Genomic DNA, 22,784 nt, shown 5'->3' on the forward strand with positions numbered 1-22,784 from the left:
TGCAATAGCGCATATAATTGTACAACAGTAAGGGATATGATGAAATTAAAGTATAATTGGATATCACTATTCCCTATTCGTTAATTTCAAGATGATCATATTTTATTACCAGCTGTGGTCGGAGAAGTAACGAAATATCTATGTATGGATAATTTCTGTATCGTTGGTCGTAAGTTTTGCTAAGTCGCTCGCTCCATATCGGCGCTGGTCCCTAGGGCTTTACTCTAGTTCAGTGGTTCCCAACGTGGGCGATATCATCTCCCGCAAGTGGGCGATTCGGGGGAACAAGGGGGCGTAAAGACCAATTGGGAGATATGGGACGATAGGCGAGGGGGCGTGAATGTTAGAACGTCCAGCGAGATATATTTAATTACCAGGGCCAAAAAATGCACGTGAAGAGAGCTTATTCTGCATATGACACGAAAGTTGACTAAACGGAAAGTAAACGCGGCCAAGCACATACTCGGCACAAACGACCTTTTGGTAGTCAATTCACCGTCTATCAGAGTTAGGTGAATATAGATTTTCCGTTTATATGTCCACTTTTTGGATCCGGGGGGTGTGGGGGGATGAAAATTTGTGTCGAGCTTGATAAGGGGGAAGTAAGTCGAAAAAGGTTGCGAACCACTGCTATAGTTCTCACAGTCTCTATGACTGTTGTTATACAAATAAATCAATACCAAGAATTAAAGCATATAAAATCGTTTTCAATGAAATTATTGGTGTCATTAGTCTATCTATGTTATAATGCTACTGACCTTACGACACTCGACGACCAGTATGGCCAGGTCACAATGGGGTTCCAGACATGGGGTGATTACTTCGTGAATGTAATCGATTGCGATTACGATTACTTCTGAATGACGCAATTACGATTACGATTACGATTATAGCAAAATCAGGAAGTAGTCGATTACGATTACGATTACATTGGAAAAGTAATCACGATTACTCACGATTACATTTATTTTGCATCTTAAAAGTTATATTGGAAGACAATATATGGATTGCGCTGAAAGGCCTAATGAGATAACAACTTTCTTTATAAAAGATGCGACATTTGTTTGTTACGTCATAAAGTAGCCATTGCCTATTTTATAGTGGACGATTTATCGCACCCAACGATTTGCATTCTTGCTACGTCCACAAGTGCCACACCCAAAATTTCCTAATAGGGTGGAGAGCGAGCTTGAAAGGGAATAAAAAGTATTTCGTAAACCAACACAAATTATAGACTATTTTAGAGAGATTTCATGAACTTGAAAATTGTCTACGAGCATCGCGATTGAAATGTCTCTATACAGCTTGAATTTGAAGTACAAACGTCTCCTCCTAAAAAAAGCATGCATAATTTATAGTAACAGGCATTTAGGTGCCAGTCAATACCGCGCCACGACACAGCAAAAGACATATGCAGTTTCGGCTCACTTGCGAATCCACGAAGTGTGCTACTAATGAAAGACATTGGCCGAAACTTGGGGTATGTGTCCATTGCCAATAGCCGCGCTGGGTGGGCGTGACTAATAGTCTGGTCCGTCCAATTTGAGCCCACAATGCAAATGCCACCCGCGCACTCACAGAGCATTAAAGAAGTGGCAATTTGTGTGTGCGTCTCACGCAAGTATTTCTTTTAGTCTGCTCGGTCTGGGCCACTACAATATCTCTTTGATTAAATAACAGACCGGAGGTCACGAATTAACAACATACCCTAAAGTAATTATTACAAGATACCAGATGGTATAATTATGAATTACGTGCCCTCAGCTCATCAGGTAAATCTGACCATCGGGGGGGGGGGGGGGGGGGGGGGGGGCTGAGAGAGGATTTAAAATGAATAGTAATATAATGCAATTTACCAATATTATTGACGAAATTAAATTTTCAACTTGAAAATTTAGTACCTTATGGGGGCACAAGACCAACGTTTGGAGTGGGCGACGATTTGCTGTTTTGGTCCTGATTCTAGCTACAAGCCACGCTAACATTATATATAAGCCGATGGCTATGGCGGCAGGTCCAAATGTTGAGTAAAGAATTGTGAAATAACGATTGGCGCCCGTTTCAAGTACAATCATATGAGAATAAGAGAAAGTGAACATAAAATTCTGCCTTCAAGTTAATACAGATACTGTAATACAAGCGGCCATTACGAGAAACGGCTCGGTTATGATATATATCAGCAGCTGTTGATTTTTAATGCTTCGTCGTGGAAACCGTAATGTTTTATTTGACGAGTAGGCCTACAAAATTTCGAACCTTTGTCCGGTGTACGTACGTTCGTGCTACATAAGCCTACTGCTCGCCAAGCAGCAACGGTAAAACTGCGTTAAACTAAGCATAACCAAGCATCAATACAAAAGTTACCATTTTAAACTAGGCATAGTGGTGATTAACTATCCTGATAACCTGATATACAGCAGGGTGAGCGTTCTTACAATCACACCAATGTACATCGAATATCTATTCGCTATGTATGGATAGCTGGATACTTCATACTTACGCAATGACTAGCAAAGCTAATAGGTCACTTCTGACGTAATAATGAGCAGTGTCATTTGTAAATCTGACGTTTTGGGCTATCACTAACAGGTATAATCCTTGTTCACGAATGTTCACTGTTCAGTTTATGTCATAGTGCTGCACAAATAAAAAGTAATCGTTCTTTCACAAAGAAATCGATTAAATATGGGAAGTAGTCGATTACGATTACGATTACTTGTGATTTTTTTCGAATGTAATCGATTGCGATTACGATTACTTGAAAATGCTGTAATCGTCGTAATCGATTACGATTACTAATCGCGATTACCCCATGTCTGGTTACAACACCACATATGAGTAACATAGTGGTACGTTGTACTGCAATGAAACCAATGGGTTGCGGTTTCGAGTCCGAGCGACGTCGAATCCAGAATTCTGGCCTAAGTGTAGGACTATTATCTGGGCCAGTGTTTCCCAAATTTTTGAGCGACCGCCCCCTGGACCACAAATTAAGTGCCAGCGGCCTCGACAACCCCTTCACCGCCCGTCCCCACGCCTAAATCATGGAACGAAAGTTGTTCTTCAATTAATACAGCTAATAATGAGACGGATGAAGCTGGTGTATTATTATTATCATCATCCTCGTTATACAGGGTTTGACTTTTGACAAGAACAATCTCATTTCAAAATCTTCAGCCTCCCCGTCCCGTAGCCTACTGCCAAGTCGATTTCTGCTGTGCGTCAGAAACTTGGTCACGGCACTGAAAACACGTTCTATCAAATATTAACGGGGTAGGGCAACGACGAAAAACTTAACCCGACTCCAATGAGAGTATTTCTATTCGATTTAATCGTGTATCCAAATCGATTGATTTAAGATATTGAACTTTGGGTTGAATTACAAATGGTTCTACACTACAATATAATCAGATCCTCAATGATTTCATGCTCGGAAACTTTCCATATCCTGGAATTAAATCATCATATCCCCGCGCAGTTTTCTGAGACGATTGATTCATGTTTCTTCATCAAAATCGGGTATTCGAGCTGGACCGGTAGCTCATGCAAGCTTGACAATTGGAATAGTTCACTTGTCGCAAAATTTCGGTGAAATATCACGGGCTTATCACTGAATCCGGACAGTGTCATTTTCACCTTTATCAGATGTCATCAATTCTAAGATGATATACCGGTATATTCTACTCATACATTTTGGAAAATATGCTTATCAAGTAGAAGCGATATCGTTTCTCGCAACCAGAATGCCAAGTCGAAGGCCACGGTCGCAGCCCTGTGGAAAATCTACCATAGTTTGAAACAGAGATTAAAATCACGCAAGACGTTTCTCTTAAAAAGTCATCACACCTTGCAGAGAGTATAATAACTGCTCAAATAGCCTAACTGCACACAATAAACCACGCTTTCTAGGGACTCTGCCGACTGCTAAATTAGTCCATCGGTAGGCAGGATCAACATCGTCATGTAACGATGGACTTTTCTGGTACATCTGAACAAATCAGGGGTGGCCAACCTTTTCGGCCAAAGGGCCATCTGCAATAAACGATCCATGGCGTGGGCCACTAGCCGCGCGAAGCGCGAAAATTTTGCAAAGTTTATAGCTCAATTATATTATTCCTTGAGTATATTACGGGTCTGATGTATATGGCTGGACTCAGTTTGCAAGGATGCACTCTTCGGCGTCTGGACATATCGATATCAAAAGTTTCGGCCAACATGTGTCAATCATTTTGTGCCTATAGGTATCATCGTCGACGGTCTTTCTGCGAGGGCAAACGCAAGGTCGCATGTTGGACGACACTTTCTCTCGTAATTGCGAATATAGTTAGACTCAATCTAGTATAAACTAGGCGTTCTTTCATTTTCAGGAGAGGTTAACAATATTGAAAGCAAGAAATGGGGTGACAACGTATTGCGGGAAGCGTGAAGAAAATGTTTTCTTTGATAAATCCACAGAATATTCTGCCTTGCTGTAATGCACGAAGGTCTACCAAAAATGTGACTGGCCCATGGATCTGCCAATGCGTCGAAACTGATAGTTTAGTCGTCACATTCCAAATGTTGCGGCCAGTGTAATCAAATTTTTGGCTAACGGAATCGATTTTGCAGTTTTACTGTGTATTTAGCTGCTTTATTTATCAATCGTTTCAACACTACGCAGCAGTTGCCTTCTAAACCTTCATCACCCACATTTGCTCTCAGCGCCCCCTTACTGCCCAATTTTATTGCCAGCGCCCCCCCAATCGCCCATTTCTTTGCCAGCGCCCCCTTCACGATCGCGAACGCCCTCAGGGGGGCGCTGGCGCCCATTTCGGAAATTACTGATCTGGGATGATCCGCGTAAAACCGCTGTCTTAGAAAAGCCAAAATCGAAAGTGGGCCGTGTCATAAATCCGCAGATGAAGAATCATGATAGTGAATATCAGCCTGATGTAAAATGCCCATCAAAATGCCGTGGATATACAACAAGAGCAACAAAAACAACAATAATCCAACAGATTCCTGGAAACGTTCGATTCGACACGATCTAAAAGATCACGTTATTGGGCACTGTGCAGTGTGCATATTCTTCGGAAGGCCTTGAATGCACCACTGGACTAAAATTACACTTAAGTGCGCGTGAATCACAGCATAATTTTTGTAATTTTGATTCTTCATTTTCAATCATCTCTACCTCTGCTCTGCAACCCTTGCTAATTCTTCATCTACCGCAATTCTGTAATCTGACCGCATCATGTATTGTATTGCTCCCCGGCGTATGTGTGTATTTACCAGTTTTACTGTGAATAAAGAAAATAATAATTAAATATTTCTTCAATATATTGCTAAACTTTTATCAAATCGTAACATCAAATCATTCAATCACGCGTGCAGATATTGCTTATCATCATGGGAAACACGAGACTTCTCTAGTTCGACAGTGACGAGAGGTGACGACAAATTTACCCAGTCATCATCCAAGTAAGGTTTATGGTCAGTCGATTACCTCCAAAGATTTCGCGGATTACGCTGTTTTGTGTTTAACAAAGAACCAGCTACAAACCAAAGTGTCTAATAACACCATCGTTATCTTGTGAGAATAACTATAGAGAGGCGAATTAACCGGGTTTGTCAAACATATGGTTCAAATGTCGTGGGAAATAGATGTCACGATTCGTTGGTTCGACAACTAAAATGTGCGGTTATTTAGTTAAGGTGATATCCGCTTGAGGTTTCGTTACAAACGTAACATGATTTAACCTGCCTACATCCCCTTGCGCTGATTCAAATACCTTATGTCGTGTCTACAAATTCTCTGTTGTACAATATGTGCATAATATAAGTGACAGAGGTTTGGCGCGTTACCTCTGGATTTATTATTTGCGAGTCGATAAGTTGTGGAGGTTTCGAATTTCGAACAAACTACGAGTCGATTAAATCTACTAGTAGTAGAGGCCAATATGGCATACGGAAAAAATGCAGTAGCGCGACGTGGTAAAATCCATTGCAATAAGTCATGCGCCCATAACTATTGATCACAATGCGACATTTACATAGTTCGGCTGTGGCGGAAACTGATTGACACCGCATATTTCAGATCACGTAAGTGAAGCGGATATTTCTTTGGATGGTAGAAGGCTGAGAAGTGTTCTCTTATGTTTCCGTAAAAGTTTGAAGCTCTACATAGCAGGGTTTCATATTAATTGTCAAAGGTATTGGCTGAGCATGAGCTCATTGAGCAGTGATATAAATGATTTAGGCTTGATTTGGTATATGAGATGTATATGGCAATCTCTCTGCGTGGTGACTGGTGCCTGCATACGAATTTCATTCAATCTAAATTTAACCCATCGCCAGAGTTTCCCCGTAAATCGTATGCGTTTTGCTTAGAAATTGTATTTACTCATGGATGTCTCCCATCCATTTGGCAGTAAGGTGAGGAATTTGAGTAATCGAATTTGAATTCACTGCCAGATTTCGACTGCTTTCTAGCTATCATCAGCAGAAAAGCTTGCATATTGAGAAGCCATTCGCTGGAACACGTTATGTGTGACTCAGCAAGACAGCTTGACAGACGGGGATATTGTGCACGTGCATATAGCTAGTGAGCGAAGGAACGCGCGAGGCATTTACTTCCATGCTGACATGTTATTGTGTCGCGTAACGACGTCAATTGATATTTGTAAAACTACCGCCAAGAAAGGAAGTCATATTGCTACACCAGAGTGTTAAATTGTTATTAAATCCCACGCCGCCACGGTATATGAGCTCGATAATCAAGCAGTAACTGAATGAATCGAAGCAACGAACTGCTGTCAATTTATGTGCCCTGCATAGTTTATCCTAATATTAATCTAGTTAGTCTTGGAAGCTTATAGGCAGCAATAGTTGGGTATAGGACTAATCATTTTAGCGGTCTAGATTTTCGTCTCAAAATTGTTTTGCAGTATATAAATGACCCAATGTGGAACCATTGTCATCCTACGTTTGCGGTAATTACGAATATATGGAGTTGTTTGATGGTGCGATGGCTCTAGTTAGGTTAGCTGCTATTGTCAACCGTATGGTCTTTTCCGGCTTCGTTCTGTGCCTAAGAACCGGTACCATTTTCGGTTGCATTGTAGGTAATATTCTTGAGTAATATTCTAAAATCGTTTTGCACCTTTCAGACCTTTACGTGGGCGCATGAGGCACATAACTCAAGAAATATTCAGCGCTCATAGTTATTTTTGATCAGTAATAAAAAAATTTGTCGGATCAGATTATAGACGACTAACCTACGTAGGTTAGTTATTTATAATCAGACGCTGTGATCCCTTTGAGTCGGCTCCGTAAGCTATACAAGTATACATCGATCCCTGTCAGCTTTTTGCGCTGTACATTAGGGCTCTTCAAAAATGACTTTTTTTGTCAACTCGTACTGGCTACTCGATAAAATTGTTAGGTTACCTAATTTAAGCCTACACACAAAATTTCGTTCAATTCCAGCCTGTAACCGCTTTGCTACAGGAGAAGAAAGTTTCTATTAATTATATAAAAATAAATATTAAAAAATTTGAAAATTTTCTGTTCATCCCATGAAAGTGTTAGGCTGTCTACAGAAACGATCCTCACCAAATTTGGTTCAATTCCAACCAGTGGAAGCAGAGTTATTGCCGTCGAAAATTTTGATTTCAATAAAATAGTATTTACGGTGAGCACAACTATAATAAACAAACAAAGAATCGGTCATACATAGCTGAATAAGAGCATGGTCATTGGTCATAACCAGTACCAATATCATCAATCCGCTCTATGGACATCGTGCGCTGAGAATATTGTCACCATTGCGATACATTACTTTAAAAATCTATGATTATAGAGCCTTGTAAGAATTGGGAAATGAGTACTGGCAAGTCCAACGGTTATGTGAGTTGAAACCTGAGACACGCTCGGAGTCGCACCCAAGAAAATTGGATTACACCTTTTTAGGTGGCGTTTCTCCAGGAGAGAACCGCTATGAGAATTATAGTTCACATATTTGTGAATACTGCGTGAGCTCTCTGGTCATTAGAGCGGGCGATGTCCGCTGGACATTTACGTGTTAGACATATCGCATCCATCCGGCCAATGGAATTTGTGCTAATCGAATCGATTGAATCCAATTTCTAGTGCCCCAAATTTAATGCGTTGTCGGCTATGCGTTGCGAGATTGAAATCCGATTATGGTAAAAGCATTTGGGGATTTTGCAGCGTATGAAGTTGCAATGTATACGGCGGTCGATAGTATAGCATATATGGATCCTTGTAAAATCAATCAGTGCTGTTGTCTGGTTTGCGAACTTGTGAACCCGGTCGCGATCGAATCTGCCGACAAGTAGAGCTCGAGTCTACGTCATTTAGGTATTTGTTGGACAAAAAAAACGAAACGCGACACATTGTCAAGTTTGTGGCATCGGTTGTATTGGTTCTAACGATAAATGGAACATCGTGATTTAAAGAACTGTATGTCGAATCATATCTCCAGACGTGAGTTCTCTCTATTGTGGTGATAAAGAAGACGTCCGCCCGTTTCCGCCGTATCTACAGGCATTTCGTATTTCAATTACGATATATTGTTGGATTGCCTTAATTCGTAAATTGCGTAAAGAAAATCCACGTTACATCGATGTCATAGAGAACAACACCAAGAAAGATGCAGTCATGCTTTTCTATCCATATCGCATGCGTATGTGGTCATCGCTCGATATGGCTGGCAGACAATGTCTTCTTGTCTGTTGTATTAGTCGAGTTGTGGCAATAATAGTGGAATAATTTGTACAAGTAACATTAACGTGGAAGCATACTAGAACGATCTTAAACATACGATTGAATTTGGAGGTGTGTGTAGTGTGTACTCGGAGGTCAGCGATATGAAGTATGCTACTTCTCAGTAACTATTATGCTGTAAATCGTGGGAACTTCCTTTACAAAGACGAAAGCACCACATTAAATTTGGTATTTTCAGAAGCATTTTTGCTGTAAAATGAATAAGGCTGAATTGCATCATTTGCAGGCATTACAAGAAAATCAGAATGCTCTTCTCGATGGGAGTTCGTTACGTAGACCATATGTAACTTGTGATTCGCATTTATCCGAAACTCTTGTAAGATACTACAGCACTTTATGGTGATATGGTTTATGGCATTTTCATAACATACGTTTCCACTTTATAAATCTCACGAATAAGTGATTCTTTAAAAATGCTCTTACTGTAGTATCTTCATTTTCAATGCCAGTTTTAATGCGATTAATGGAGCTAGGAGAAATCCTATTGTATGATAATCTTTCCGGATTGCGCGTATCAATTCTAAACGGGCACCGTGAAGTGTAAGATATTGCCTAGTGAGTATGTAGCCTATTGTATGTATTAGGGTAATTAGGCGATCGTCTGACCTATGTTCCACCCTGCTCATTTTCAAGTTCAATCGGAAAAAATATGAAAATCGTTTCCTATTGCTCGGTACTCGCATATCATTGTATCCTAAATCGCCCGGCTCAAGTCTAGTTACGCCTCTTATATTGACATTTGCGTATGAAAGTTGGTAATTAAGATGGAATACAGTAATAATGCTTTTAGAGTAGAGTGGGTCAACTGTTATAAACTAGGACTACAATACCTATATGCTCATTATATTTCCGGAACTGAAGGATATACTTCTTTGTGTTATGTAATGTGATCAGAGCGGATCATTTAAATTCAGTTAAAGCTTGATTACCGACGAAACGGATTTGCTTTGAACGAAGAAATAAGATGACTTGAAGATAGCGAGCGATCTATTCTATATCCACAGAACACATGGTATGCTGTCACAGTGTCTTAGTTACAAGCTGTTTTAGTTTGTCACTACTGCTATCCGCAACATTGGTGGTATATGAATTGGATGCGCGAGCTTTGGTCTGTGGAATCGTATCACGAATTTCTGTTCGATATTATTGCGCATTGCGTGACATATGACGTTAGGAGTCCTAAAGTGACTCAAACGCGACGCAAAGTTCAAGCATACATGTCCAGTCCATTGTACAATTGTCCATCGTTGTCATATGTACTGGAATGCAATGGCAGTATATGTGTTTCGGTTGTAATCACAAGGGTTCCTTATGATTGGGATATCTTGTAAGATTATACGGCTTGGATTATTTTGTATCCCGCATCAGCTGAGTTCGAAGCAGTCTTGTTCATGTCGTTCGTTGTGATGATGCGTGCACAACTGCACATTGCACAATACAGGACTGAGCACTGAACTGAACAGTTTCTCTCCCGTAAAATCCGAAATAATATGAGGTAGAATTTGACGTTTTAGGATGTAGCTCAGTCATATATCGCGCGTTTCAATGATGAACAGTATAGAGAAATCCAAAGAAGTTTGAAGAGAACCGCCTCTGTACGATTCTGTTGCGCTCATCATTGTCTTAATTTAAATTAGTCTTTTAGTCAGATATAGGGGATTGTGTTTCATTGAATTTCCATGACTAGGAACAGGTTTTATATGTTGTGTATCAGTATAACCATGCGGATATCTTAGAACGAGATCGAACCAATGAATCTGCGTCTTAGTGAAATAGTGACTGCTAACATAACACAAGTCGACGAAGGCTATGTGCTCATCTTGGAAAGTATTTTGCAGCGGCAAAAGTTGGAATGTAGAAAAAATATAGGAGATATACATATGATTAGGTTGCCGCCTTTAAATCTAATCGGCGCTAATTTCTAATAAGGGTTTCAATATCCTAATCTGATGACATGAAGCGTTATGATTTCCCAGTAACAAATTAATTCACTGTGATAAAGGCCTATATGGAGATTGGAGAATCGACATTGCAGTGTGGCATTAGATTCGAAGATTCAGTTTCGAAGCATTGCTACGTCGTCATCATGAGATGACTTCATGCGGCTTGCCAGATAGCGGTCAACATGCTGTAACGAATTTTAGACAGTTATCGATTTTATTTAGCGTTGGGCCTAATCATGATAATTAAGGTAATTCCCATGCTACTTTCTATGAATGGATTGTGCATTCATATGTAAAGAAAGGTTTTAACTATCAAGTATGTACTGATTTTATCTTAGAACTTTGGCATTGGGATGGTTACAGCGTCCAGTGTGAGGCATGAAAGCCTATATTGATTCAGATAACGTGATCGTTGTGTTGATTATACATAAATCGAATGCTTTGTGTGGATAGAACAAATTGATGAATAGTACATGGTTACATGCAGCCGCAACTCCCAACACAATGCACCGATGCTGACAGATATATCTTGGAATTCACAACCCCTACAATTCGATACAACTAAGATAATACGTTGTTCATAATCAGGTTATTTTGCACCTTCGATTTATTGTGCTTTCCGAGAAGTGACCGATTTTATTTGGTACAGCTGTGTAACTGTGTTAATAACAATAATCGGTGGTTCTATTATTTTCTTCCGCGGATGCACACAATTAACATTGCGATACATAAGACGCTATGGAATGTGACGAACAGATAGGAGGGTGCCCAACCGGTGAAGTAGGCGTATAACCTTTGTTTTTTATATCGATGTATTCCCGACTCATAAAACATTACAGGTCTGGCTTTAGATTCTCGTAGTAAAGAACACACGCAGTTTCTGTCTTACTTAACGGCGGCTGTAAACGAAATCTGTTTTCTTATACACTCAATCTGTGTACTGCAGGTATACACCACAGCTCTTTTTACGGTTAAAATGAAGCGTACGGTAACATTGGAATAATGACTCTCACACGGGAAAGCGATGATCTGTTTTCATTAGTACATTTCTTTAGTAAATAAATCCATGAGGATCAGCCCACCGCCTGGATTTTGAAAGCGGTGTGAGGTTAGATGGGATGGGCTTAGTTCTTATCAACGAAAGAAAAATGCATAATGCTAGGCTAGAACGTTTCAGGCATAACTAACGATTGACTGCCGCTTTTCGTATCAGTTCAACTACAAATGCACGTCTCAACCAGGTACTCATTTCCCATACGCAAAATTTATGAATGTGTGATATTTCCAAATTCTTTCGTCATCCGGCTGGTGGAGTGAGTTAGTGGACCTCTCATGAATCATGGATATTTTCGTCAAATTTACATGTATATGTTTCGTTGGATTCGCGTCGTCACAACCCGAATGGAAATCGTTCCACGTTGGATTGTCAGAAGGATGCGTCACGGCGAACGTATCGAATTTTATGACTTGTCCCATGTCAGGGAATTCAACAAGGTGGAAGGCAAAAAGACAACAAGCAGCCAGCCCAAGGTTTGCCACCTACGCAAAAAATGGGCTGAAGTGTTATTACAAGTTAAGGAAGCTGGAACGAAGTTGTGGGTCCATCCCAACGTGCATTATGTCAACATCTCAATACGTACTCCCGAAACCACCACAAAACACAAAACCTTCATGTGTCAATTCCTCTTTCAGTATCGAAACCGACTGCCAAGAAAACGGCCCTGGCGGCCCCAACACCAAAGCAGTTTATTCTGAATGCTTCCAAAAAGGACAGAGATCTTACTGCGCCGTAAATTTCGAATCCTGCAAACTGTACAAGTGGACGAAGTTTAAAGTACAATGTTTTGTGCCTTGCGTCGCTAAACACTACAGCGGTTTCGCAAAGCGAGTTGTACGGATATGTAAAAAGTCAGGCGGGGGCGTGGTGGACGAAAAGCATTGTGACGGAGGTGTGGCAGCATCAACGGCAACACGGTCGAGATGCCTGCGTCGATCGGCTGACGGCAGGGAATGTCCGAACGACACTACTCAATCACTGCTCGTAACTACCGCCGGCACCGTACCGGAATTGTATTCAGCCTCCACTGAAATTATGGAGACTACAAGTAACTCATTGACTCTGTCGACTCGATCTTTTGGTACAAGGAGTGCAGTCATCCAACAGACGACTACGTCTACAAGCACCGATAGCGTAACTCAATCGCAAACTCTTATTTATGCATCATATAATACATCCATCTCAGATGAACTTGTTACTAAACTGGTGCCATTGCCTAAGATTTTATTGCCTCACTCCGAGGCGTCATCTTCCCAACCCAACGTTACTCTGCCGCCGCTCGTCGGTATATCGAACGATTTGCCGAATGCGAACACCTTCGATTTACTAGCCGTAGCCGGTGGTGCAGGCGCTGGACTGTTGTTCATACTACTTCTGTCAATTATTATCATTATATTGGTACGACGCAAGGATCATAAGTCGACCACTGGAAACTCTATTATTAGCTCCACATCGTCTTATCGCTCAAAGGGTAGAAGAAATCCGGTAGTGGATAGTTCATCCTTTCGCATCGCTACTTGGATACGGGAGCGACCATCGTTACCGGATGGAGCAAGCATTAGCCCGTCCGAATCGGTATGTAATTTAGAAAACTCTAGCCGACTCTTGAAGTCCTCAACTTTCCTAAATTGTAGGTTGTGTCTGATGCAGAGTATTGGAAAGTTGGCGAATCGGTTGACGATCTTACCGCAAGATACGTGAAGGACAGTCGTGACGGTGATGGTAGTCACGTGCCGGACGTTGTCAGAAATTCGTCTTACAGTGTTGGCGAAGGTACAGAAACATTCTTTCATATTCATGCTATAATCGATAGCGTGCCTGCATTACTTAACATTAGTTCCAATGCATTGAACGTAAACCTATATTTACTCATCAACGAAATGCTATGTTGCAGTTTGAATAAATTTAATTTCAAGATTACATTGTCTCTGACAGATATATTCATTAAAAAAATTTCTCGGGTCACTAAAATAGTCTAAAACCTTCAAACCAAATTTGAAACTTGTTCGACCCTATTCAAGTCTAGATCTGTAATCTATACGTAATTAAAGAACACTGGGTGATCTATTCTAACAAGACTTTCATATATGCAAACATTGACATTGAATAGAAATTAAATCATTGGTTTGAGAAATAATTTCATGCGAATACAGTTTTAAAGCTTGCCACACTAAACAAACAGTGGAAGTACGAAGAAATTAAGAAATTCTTTTGTCCTACCGAGCAATGTGCAAAGCGTATACGCATTCCTATAGGAACGAATGGTGGATGAAATGTAAAGACGATATCTCAGGAAGTATAGACTATCGATTCCATAAATGAAGTTACTATAAATATGTATTGCAAATAAGAATTGCATAGGGATCACTATCGACTATACTTAGCAGGATGCGTGTCTTATTACTACGATTACAGCATTTCGAGTAATCGTATGATCGCAATCGATTACATTTTGAAAAAATCGGACGTATTCGTCATCATAATCGAATATGTCACATATCTGATAGATTTGTTTATATATGAGCGATTACTTTTTACTTGTACGAGGAACGACTACAACACAAACTGAACTCGTGAACAAGGTGATATTATGTGTTGATAATGCGAAATTATATCAGGTTATTGATAGCAGAAACATCCGATTTTCAGATTTTCGATTTTCAAAGTATTATTTTCGCTCGTCATAGTGTAGCGCAGTGCTTTTCAACCTTTTTGAGCTCCATTCGCACTTTTTTTGTGAAATAAATTTTATTCGCACGAACTAATCGAAAAATGTTATACAAATAGACTCTACTCAACATTTGTTCAGATGTGCAACAAATTGGATAACTATGTAGCTTAAGCTATCAAATGTCTCGTTAAAAAGGCAAATTTCTCGCTCGTTTTACTTCCAATTATTTCAATACAATCCTTATCGACAAACAATGTTGTTCGGAATTTGTACAAGAACTTCTACTAGTGCTTGGATGGCCCGGTCTTAAAATCTGTTCTGCACTCCTATCCTAAATACAGCGTATTTTTCGCGAGTGAAAAATGCTTGCTGGCAGAAATCGTTTTTGAGAGCTGACACAGAGGTCCCGTTTGACGATGAAAAACCCATATGTTTGTGGTGAGGCTTTTGTCCTATGTCTTTGGAACATAAGGTGCAAAACGACCAAGGAGAGTTGGCACATTAGAGCTCGATACCCGATGATACGTTGCTCCAACTTCTGTCTCGCATGTTTATGGGAAGAGCAAATAACTCATGGTACTGCGTGTTCTACTCTTCACATTAATCTAACTTGAGAATCCATAACAGTTTATTAACGGTAAACAGCTTTTAGACTTCCACCAAGATCTGAGTTTTTGTGGCATCTCGCGACCCGAGCCTCACCCATGAAGAGCAATTTATATTTAATATTACAGTTGTATGCTACGATGTTACGTGTATATATGACATACAGAACTCGCACATCACAATTCTAACCTACACAGCTCTACAACACGTGTCTGACGTACGCAATTTCAAATTAGGGCAAATTAAATTCATCTACGTATCACAGTTGTACTACACTGTATACTCAGATTGCAAGAACGCGACTATTCTGTGCCGACAACGGAGTATATCCAATCCATCTCGAAAGGTTTGGCCATCAAGCATCGGTCATTTTTAGACCGAGGTTTTGCGCCGCTCATGTTTTTGGCCCCGCATTTTATCAGCGGTTTGTTCGCCACAACTTTACGTCTTCATGTGCCCCGACGCAGAAGGGGTTGGCCTCGAAATTAATGAGTCTCATAGGCCTAAACTCGCTGGCTGCACACCCCTACACTAGCTCATCCCAACGGTTTTCAACCATGATTTTCAGAAAAAAACAGTCGGACAAATTTGATCATGAATTCCATGCCATATACCATATTTGCTGCGCGTCTCAGTTATTGGCTACAGTACCCAACTCAGTGACCTTGGATATGCAAAAACGATCGCAGGATTTTTTGCAATAAATTCAATAAATATTGCACACACATTAACAGACTGCTATGGCACCGTGCCGACCCAGAATTATACCCTTTACGGTCCCTACTTTAATAACCATGAAGGGGTAAAACTTTACGTTACAGTAAACTTGCAAATGTGAGTAGCTGTAATGATGGTATTTACTACTATCCTCGTACCTCGCGCTAATCGACCAGTTATTACGAAAATATGATGCTTGCTTAACCAAGTTAAGCAGAAAGTCAATTTGACATCGTTTTGGGGCCTGTCGCAGGGTCAGACGGACTGATATACTATATCTCTGCCACTATAGAGATTGTAGAGATCTCTACACTGCCACTACACCAGCGTACAAACCAGACTTTTCGTGACGTAATAATTATAGTGTGGGAATAACAATTCACTACGGCTTGTAAGAGCTACGATTAGTGGTGCGTCGTATCAAATTTTTACAATTGCGTCGCAACTACAAAAGTTACACTGATTCTAAATTTCCTAATAAGTTTATTTGAATTATTCCTCATCAGAAAAGTTAACAATTAATCACGATTTTCATTCGCACTTGATCCGGATTTTCATTCGCACCATTCGCACCACCTTCGTCATTCGCACTTGACCCGGATTTTCATTCGCACTATTCGCACCACCTTCGTCATTCGCACTGCAATTTCTTTCGTTCGCACCAGTGCGAACCGTCACACAGGTTGAAAAGCACTGGTGTAGCGTATTAGCCACAAGTATATACATAAATAGATATTCGATGTCGTAGTAAGGACCGATTGAAAGAATCTACGCCATGCCGTATGTCAGGATACCAATACACAGCACTACCCGCATACCCGCACACCACTCTGCCAGTATAGTTTAAAATAGTAACGTAATCATCGATGTTTGGTTATGCTTAGTTAAACGCTGTTTGAACGTTGCTGCTTCGCAAGGAGCATGTGCACTGTGCAGATTGCGCACCTGAAAGGGGCACCAATCGTTATTTCGCAATGTTATACTCAACATTTGAATCTGCCGCCATAGCCATCCGCTGATACACCATGTTAGCTTGGGTCGTAGTCTTGTGGATATAACAAAAATCGTAGGGAACTCTTCACTTATAAAGTTACGCAATGAATATACGTAACAACCAAATAACGCCACAAACTTGTTCTCTCATGACGCCTTCTTATCGCAACCGTTATTTTGTCTTAAAAGCAAAACACATGTAATAGTGAGTAATCGTGATTACTTTTCCATCCATTCGTAATCGTAATCGACTGCTTCAGGATTGTGTTGTAATAGTAATCGCAATCGCGTGATTCAGAAGTAATCTCAATCGCAATCGATTACATGGTTGAAGTTGAAGTATAATCTAATCATCCCATATCTGACACATCTGACAAATGTAACATGGTTTCTTGCTTGCATAAGACAGGCTACAAGGCAAACACAATTGAATTAGCTATATATTATTCATTTCTTCGTTGGTTACATAACCCTTATGTAAGTTTCCATGCGTTTTAGCTACGAGGAAGCGTGTATCAGGCACGTTGCTACCCTGCATCGATAGTGAGAACTGGTAAAGAAGTCACGTCACAGCTAATATCTGGCGTTTAATTCTGAGTAATCCGGCTATACGGGCTTGCTCATACGCTGCAGCCGCTAGACACTGAGCGTTGATCATTATTTGCCTGATATCCATGATTCGTCAATGTCCAATGTATGGTATTTGTCAATGTCCCACAGTAGCGTAGGCCGACAACGACGGGCCGTATTTTTGATGAATTTTCTAATTTCCAAAGTTTACCCTTGCGCTGAATAGAAGTTGCCAAGGATTAACTGTCATATTCGGTTACGTTTGAAGACCCATAATTAAACCACAGCATACCTCTATCTGAGATCATGGAAAATTGGAAATTGCTACTTCTACTTGTAATTTGGCACAAATGTACGGCGTTAGCTGTGCTTCTACGCCAGTAGCAAAGGTAACGGCATTGAACACCTCATGATCTTATTCTATGTTGTACTATTTTGTCAGAACACATCTACGACGAGGTGCCTCTCTCTGACGTCGAAGCGTACGCGTCACAAGCTCGCGCCAAGCCTATCGCACAATCTTCCCCAAAAGAGCCGCGGGCCGACCTCGTAGAGACTGTCTTTCCCTTGGACAAACACGCTGTGTACGCGGTGGTGCAGAAAGCCAAGAGAAGGGAACAGCAAAGGAAGAGGCTGTCGACTGCGAGCGCGGGCGGGGCCAGGAGGCGGATCGCATCCCAGCATTCCGTGACTAACTTGAACGGGAGGCATTTGCGAGACGGAGTGCTGCAAATTGAGTTCGATGAGCAAAACGGTGTCAAATGCAAGCTGTCGGATTCCGATATCTATATAGACCTCGACGAGGCAGAATCACCGCCGGTGTTTTGATTGGTGCGGCGGGGAATGTTTACCTGAAGCTGTATGGTATGTTGCGGTACGATATCGTACTTGAAGCTGCAACCACGTGACCAGCTATTTGAACGGAGAGTGGGACACATGTGATTTGTCTTGAACTTTGCTATTCTTCCAGCTCTCCAGCTTCCGACAGACTCTACTCTCTACCGCGGCGATGCTCCCTATGCTCGTGCGCGTACGTTGGATGAGAACGTAGTGCTATCGAATGTTTCAATATGTCTCCTTTTAGCGCGAGAGTTTGATTGTCGCTGTGCATTTCGCTGTGGCGGGGTACTGCAACGTTGCTAACCAAAATTAGACGAACAATCATGACGTTGCAGGTTGCGAGACTATGCAGTTCTGAATATCGTCCTGTGTACTCAGAGGTGGTCAGTAACGTCGAACTTCTGCGTTTTCGGAGTACTCAAGTTGGTTTTGACTACTTGCGCAGTTACTTACTCGAGTGGTTGAATTATTTGACTACTTCTTCAGTTACTGAACAGTTTTTGAGCAAAATAACTTACATTTTAGATTATGGATATTGTAAAGTGAGAAAGCAGTTTGGGATATGTTTCCACTGCGCTTATGAGATAAATTAACGTTACGACTTAGCGAAATAGCCCATGTATGACGATAATTGAATATATTTAAGATCATTGCATCTATTTGTAGTTCCACTGGTCATTTTCCGTCCGTCAAGAACATGCACCCTGAAATTTTTAAAGTAATTGAAATTTAATTGGGTAGAAATTTATAGTTCTACTTCTAATGCTACATGAGTACCAATAATGACTACTCTAGCCACCTCTGTGTGTACTGTAACAGTAGTACAACGGTTATACAATTGCACAGGTCATTGTCGACACCGCGTAAGTTCACTTTCCATACTTTTTATCTCCTTTCCAATTTTACTCGTGAGCTGTGTTTACCGAGCAAATACAATGATACACTACTGTATTTCTAAACATCTCTTCGGTTTATTTTGCAATTTTGTTTATTTTGCATTTGAATGAGACTACTGCTTGTCATGAATAGTACAAAATTTGAACGAGTGTCCAAATGCAATCAGTCTAGGTCACTGAGCAACGGTATAGCCCATGATGTTATGCGGAAAAGTGGTTTACCCACTACTACATTCCGACGCTGACACACCTACGTCTAAGTGCAAATATTCAGCCACGAAAACTGCGAAAATACGGGTTAGTTTCTCGATGCTTCCGAATTCGAGATTCTGAAAGTTATCCGCTAGAGTGTGCCACTGAGTAGGAAACGGTCTCGCGATAGCGTGGAGAATAGGTACTCCTTTCCTGTAGAATGGCAAGTGGTCGTCTTCTATGTAATCCGTCATCCGCCTTGATTGAAAATAAGTGTTTTGCCCGTACAGCTTCTTTTCGATGCGAATAAGTTGGTGGAAATGTGTCGAGGGCACAGCTATGCTGTTGTGAAAACGCGGATTCGCGGCGCCAATGAGATCTAGGAGAAGCAGCAGGTCGATCGAATCTAATCTGTTGTGGTATGAAAAAGATAACGGCGGCCAAGCTTCCTTCTGCCATTTTTCGGCTAGATGCCTAGATCCATATAGCGAGTCTGTTCTTGACCATTGTACGAAAGCCTCTTCCCCGTCGAAGAATACCAATTCCAAAGTCAGATCGGTACGCGTTCGTAAATGATTCCTCAAGGCGACAGCTATCTCAATCATCATAGAACACGGCACTGCTGAATCTGTGGCGCCTACGAATCCCACTGGACTGACCTTCGTGTCAAAGTGGCACGCCAGTACGAGCCGCCGCTTAGCGTTAGGATTATGAGTTGCGATTATGTTTGTAAACTGAATCATTGGATACGGTGCTGGTGGTTTGTCTTGGAAAGTATCGTACTCAACAGTCCATCCTAGTATATCCCTGGTGATATTTGAGATCACCTGTTGAACGAGCAGGCTGCCGCGCGATCCTGGTGTTCGAGCAGGTAGCATTACCGGTAGTATATATCTCTTCAGTCGTTCTATACTGACTGAATTGGAAATTTTGGTCACCTCCGCGCCGCAGAGTTGTTTGAAACTCCAATGCCTCTTCGCATTTGCCCAGTGCGAATGAGTGGCCTGAGACGTCGTCTTATTGATATCAAATATGATAAAGAATATGACAAGATAAAATCCACGGCGAGTTTTCATTTTGATCCAATTCGTTTCATAAATTTGTTGAATTGAAAGCCAAATATTCCAAATCTGTAATTGAAAGATATTGCTAACATTCACACTCCATGTATTATAGTAGGAGACTAGGAGCAGACTTGGACAACTAGATAATTCTAGTTGTCAAATTTCACTGAATTAGAGCGAAATGCCAGTAATCTAATTCTAATCCAATTTGTGAAATGTTTCCAAGCGCTAATTCTAATTCTAATCTAATTTGTGAAATGTTCTTATGCTCTAATTCTAATTCTAATCTAATTTGTGAATTGTCCTTATGCTCTAATTTTAATTCTAATCTAATTGATTGTTTTCCTGAAAATTCCTCTTTGTCAGAGTCATATTGCAGTGACTTGCAAGAATACTCTCGCGCAGGGGAGTCCAGTGCAAAGCCGCCATCGCCTTACATACACCGAGCAGTCATAGTAGTTATTATGGCGACTAATAGCCTGCTAGAGTAGCTTGTAGTCTGCGAACAGCATTCTAGTTTTTAAAACTTTACGTTAGTACAACACCGTTCTTACTAACGTGGGCACTGGGCAATGTCCATGATTACCACAAAAGAAGGTAATATTTTATTAAAGTAGTACAAATACAACAAGAAATATCATGATCATGAACTTCATTTTATTTTGAACGATTGTGAGCTGCGTACGATACCCGACATCCACAACGCTTTTGAACGACTAGTGAATCGATATTGGGGCTAGCCAGACATCTCACTATATCTGAAAGACTATCTCATCCTAAAGATTGATCTTGTGGGGACGTCCTATACATCGTTTTCTAAGCGTCTCAGTCTTGGCGATGTCTGGGCCATTGCATGTGAAGGCAATTTGCTTATTGGTATCACTTGTCTCTCCATGGAATGCTGTTGCCATCGCCGAAGCCGTTTCAGATAGTGTCAAATAGTGTTGTTGGGCACGGGCGAATTGCTTATTTTGAAAAAACAACAATAATAATAATTTGAAACTGAAATCAATTTTAGCAATTCAAAATGCTTTATTTCGCGTATTTCCAAAATCTCAAATCAGATCGACGACCGCGATTGCGGTGACCCCTGGTAAAGTAGAAAGCGAGTCAAGCTTGGTGTACTGAAGTTACCCATTCTCATGGGTATGGGAATGCACTGTTGTTTTTGTTGTTGTTGTTTATTAAACAAAAATATGTGGCGCTTATCGCCTGACGGCATTTTGTACCACGCACTGTGATTTGATGTGAACGGATTTTGCTGTATTCATTTCCCATTCACAATTTCATTCAATTTCCAAGTTTTTGCGAAAGTCAGTAGCTCTAATTCTAATTCTAATCTAATTTGGAAAATGCTTTGTAACTCTAATTCTAATTCTAATCTAATTTAGAAAAGCTGTGATGCTCTAATTCTAATTCTAATTCTAATCTAATTTGGAAAAACTGTGTATCTCTAATTCTAATTCTAATCTAATTTGGAAAAATCTGTGGAGCTCTAGTTCTAATTCTAATCTAATTCAAAAAAGCTAAAAAATTTCTAGTTGTCCAAGTCTGACTAGGAGTGTATGGCGTGCTTCCACTGTAATGGATAGTACATAACAACACATCTAACGTTGCTTTGCCTAATTTGCATAGAGGTAACTTGTCCCGGATAAGATATATTACTCGAGAATTGAAGCCAGTCAGCGTGCCAGATAGCCAACAAGGAATCGGCATGGTAAGGTTGGATTTTGACGAAAACTATCGTACTATATTTTTCGCCCAAGTGCGGCTCGGTTCGATTGATATTGTGAGTGAAATGCGCAATTTTTGTGATCATCAATGTCCTATATCGAAAGGATGTTAGTTCGGATCTAAATTGTAGAGACTCGCGTAGAGTTGAAGCTATACCTTGGCTTATCACCGTGTGTTCGTCTCGATATTTTCGCACAATAATAAATAAATTGCATCTATTTAATTTTCCTTACTGTGATGAACTGTAACCGTGATATAGAATCTGATAAATGAGGAAAAAATTCACCACATGCTCCTGGTCTAGAACGACGTTGTAGCCTGTGTCGAAGAATCAACATTATTTACCTGACGCGGTCTACTATTTTCTGAATACCATCGATGCATAGACGTCTAGCCAGGATGCAATTACCTTCCTTTTGTAGGTAGAGGGGCATTGTTTTTTAACAATGTTTTTAACGTCACGAATATCCATTGCGGCGTAGTGAAAATGGATGGAGTCACAATTTGGTTGGGGCATGGGCGCCTTAAACTTCTTGGCTACGCCAGCATATAGATATAATCATATTTAGCTAAGATACTTCATATTACTACACTATAAAACACAATTAGGTCTAGGCGTTAGTTTGGTGCACAGGGAACGTAAAAAAAAACATTCGTAATTTTATGCCGACCACCGTGACCAACGCGCCAAGTTAACCCAATTGTATCGTATGA

At 40.7% G+C, this 22,784-nt stretch overlaps 2 protein-coding genes across 2 annotated transcripts; one reads left to right on the forward strand and one right to left on the reverse strand.

Annotated features, from left to right (window-relative positions):
- The first annotated feature begins 9,748 nt into the window (after window positions 1-9,748).
- On the forward strand, window positions 9,749-19,135 carry LOC145448154 (uncharacterized). Its single transcript, XM_080326482.1, has 3 exons — window positions 9,749-13,362; window positions 13,422-13,560; window positions 17,787-19,135. Exons 1-3 carry the CDS (start codon window positions 12,070-12,072, stop codon window positions 18,170-18,172), a joined length of 1,818 nt encoding a protein of 605 aa, XP_080182608.1. The 5' UTR covers window positions 9,749-12,069; the 3' UTR covers window positions 18,173-19,135.
- On the reverse strand, window positions 19,136-20,429 carry LOC145448155 (glutaminyl-peptide cyclotransferase-like). The gene has a single exon (XM_080326483.1). The coding sequence runs from the start codon at window positions 20,346-20,348 to the stop codon at window positions 19,299-19,301; it is 1,050 nt and encodes a 349-aa protein (XP_080182609.1). The 5' UTR covers window positions 20,349-20,429; the 3' UTR covers window positions 19,136-19,298.
- Between the last annotated feature and the right edge of the window lie 2,355 nt (window positions 20,430-22,784).

The sequence above is a fragment of the Botryllus schlosseri genome, chromosome 10, assembly GCF_051294905.1.
Source record: "Botryllus schlosseri isolate E-star chromosome 10, Bs_hap1, whole genome shotgun sequence".
NCBI lineage: Eukaryota > Metazoa > Chordata > Ascidiacea > Stolidobranchia > Styelidae > Botryllus > Botryllus schlosseri.

What these genes read in the sequence shown, in the direction of transcription:
- LOC145448155 (XM_080326483.1), bottom strand. Translation starts at nt 20,348, where the DNA reads ATGAAAACTCGCCGTGGATTTTATCTTGTCATATTCTTTATCATATTT.
- LOC145448154 (XM_080326482.1), top strand. Translation starts at nt 12,070, where the DNA reads ATGGATATTTTCGTCAAATTTACATGTATATGTTTCGTTGGATTCGCG. An exon ending in GCATTAGCCCGTCCGAATCG is followed by an intron (nt 13,363 to 13,421) that starts GTATGTAATTTA and finishes CCTAAATTGTAG; the next exon opens with GTTGTGTCTGATGCAGAGTA. An exon ending in GTCTTACAGTGTTGGCGAAG is followed by an intron (nt 13,561 to 17,786) that starts GTACAGAAACAT and finishes CTATTTTGTCAG; the next exon opens with AACACATCTACGACGAGGTG.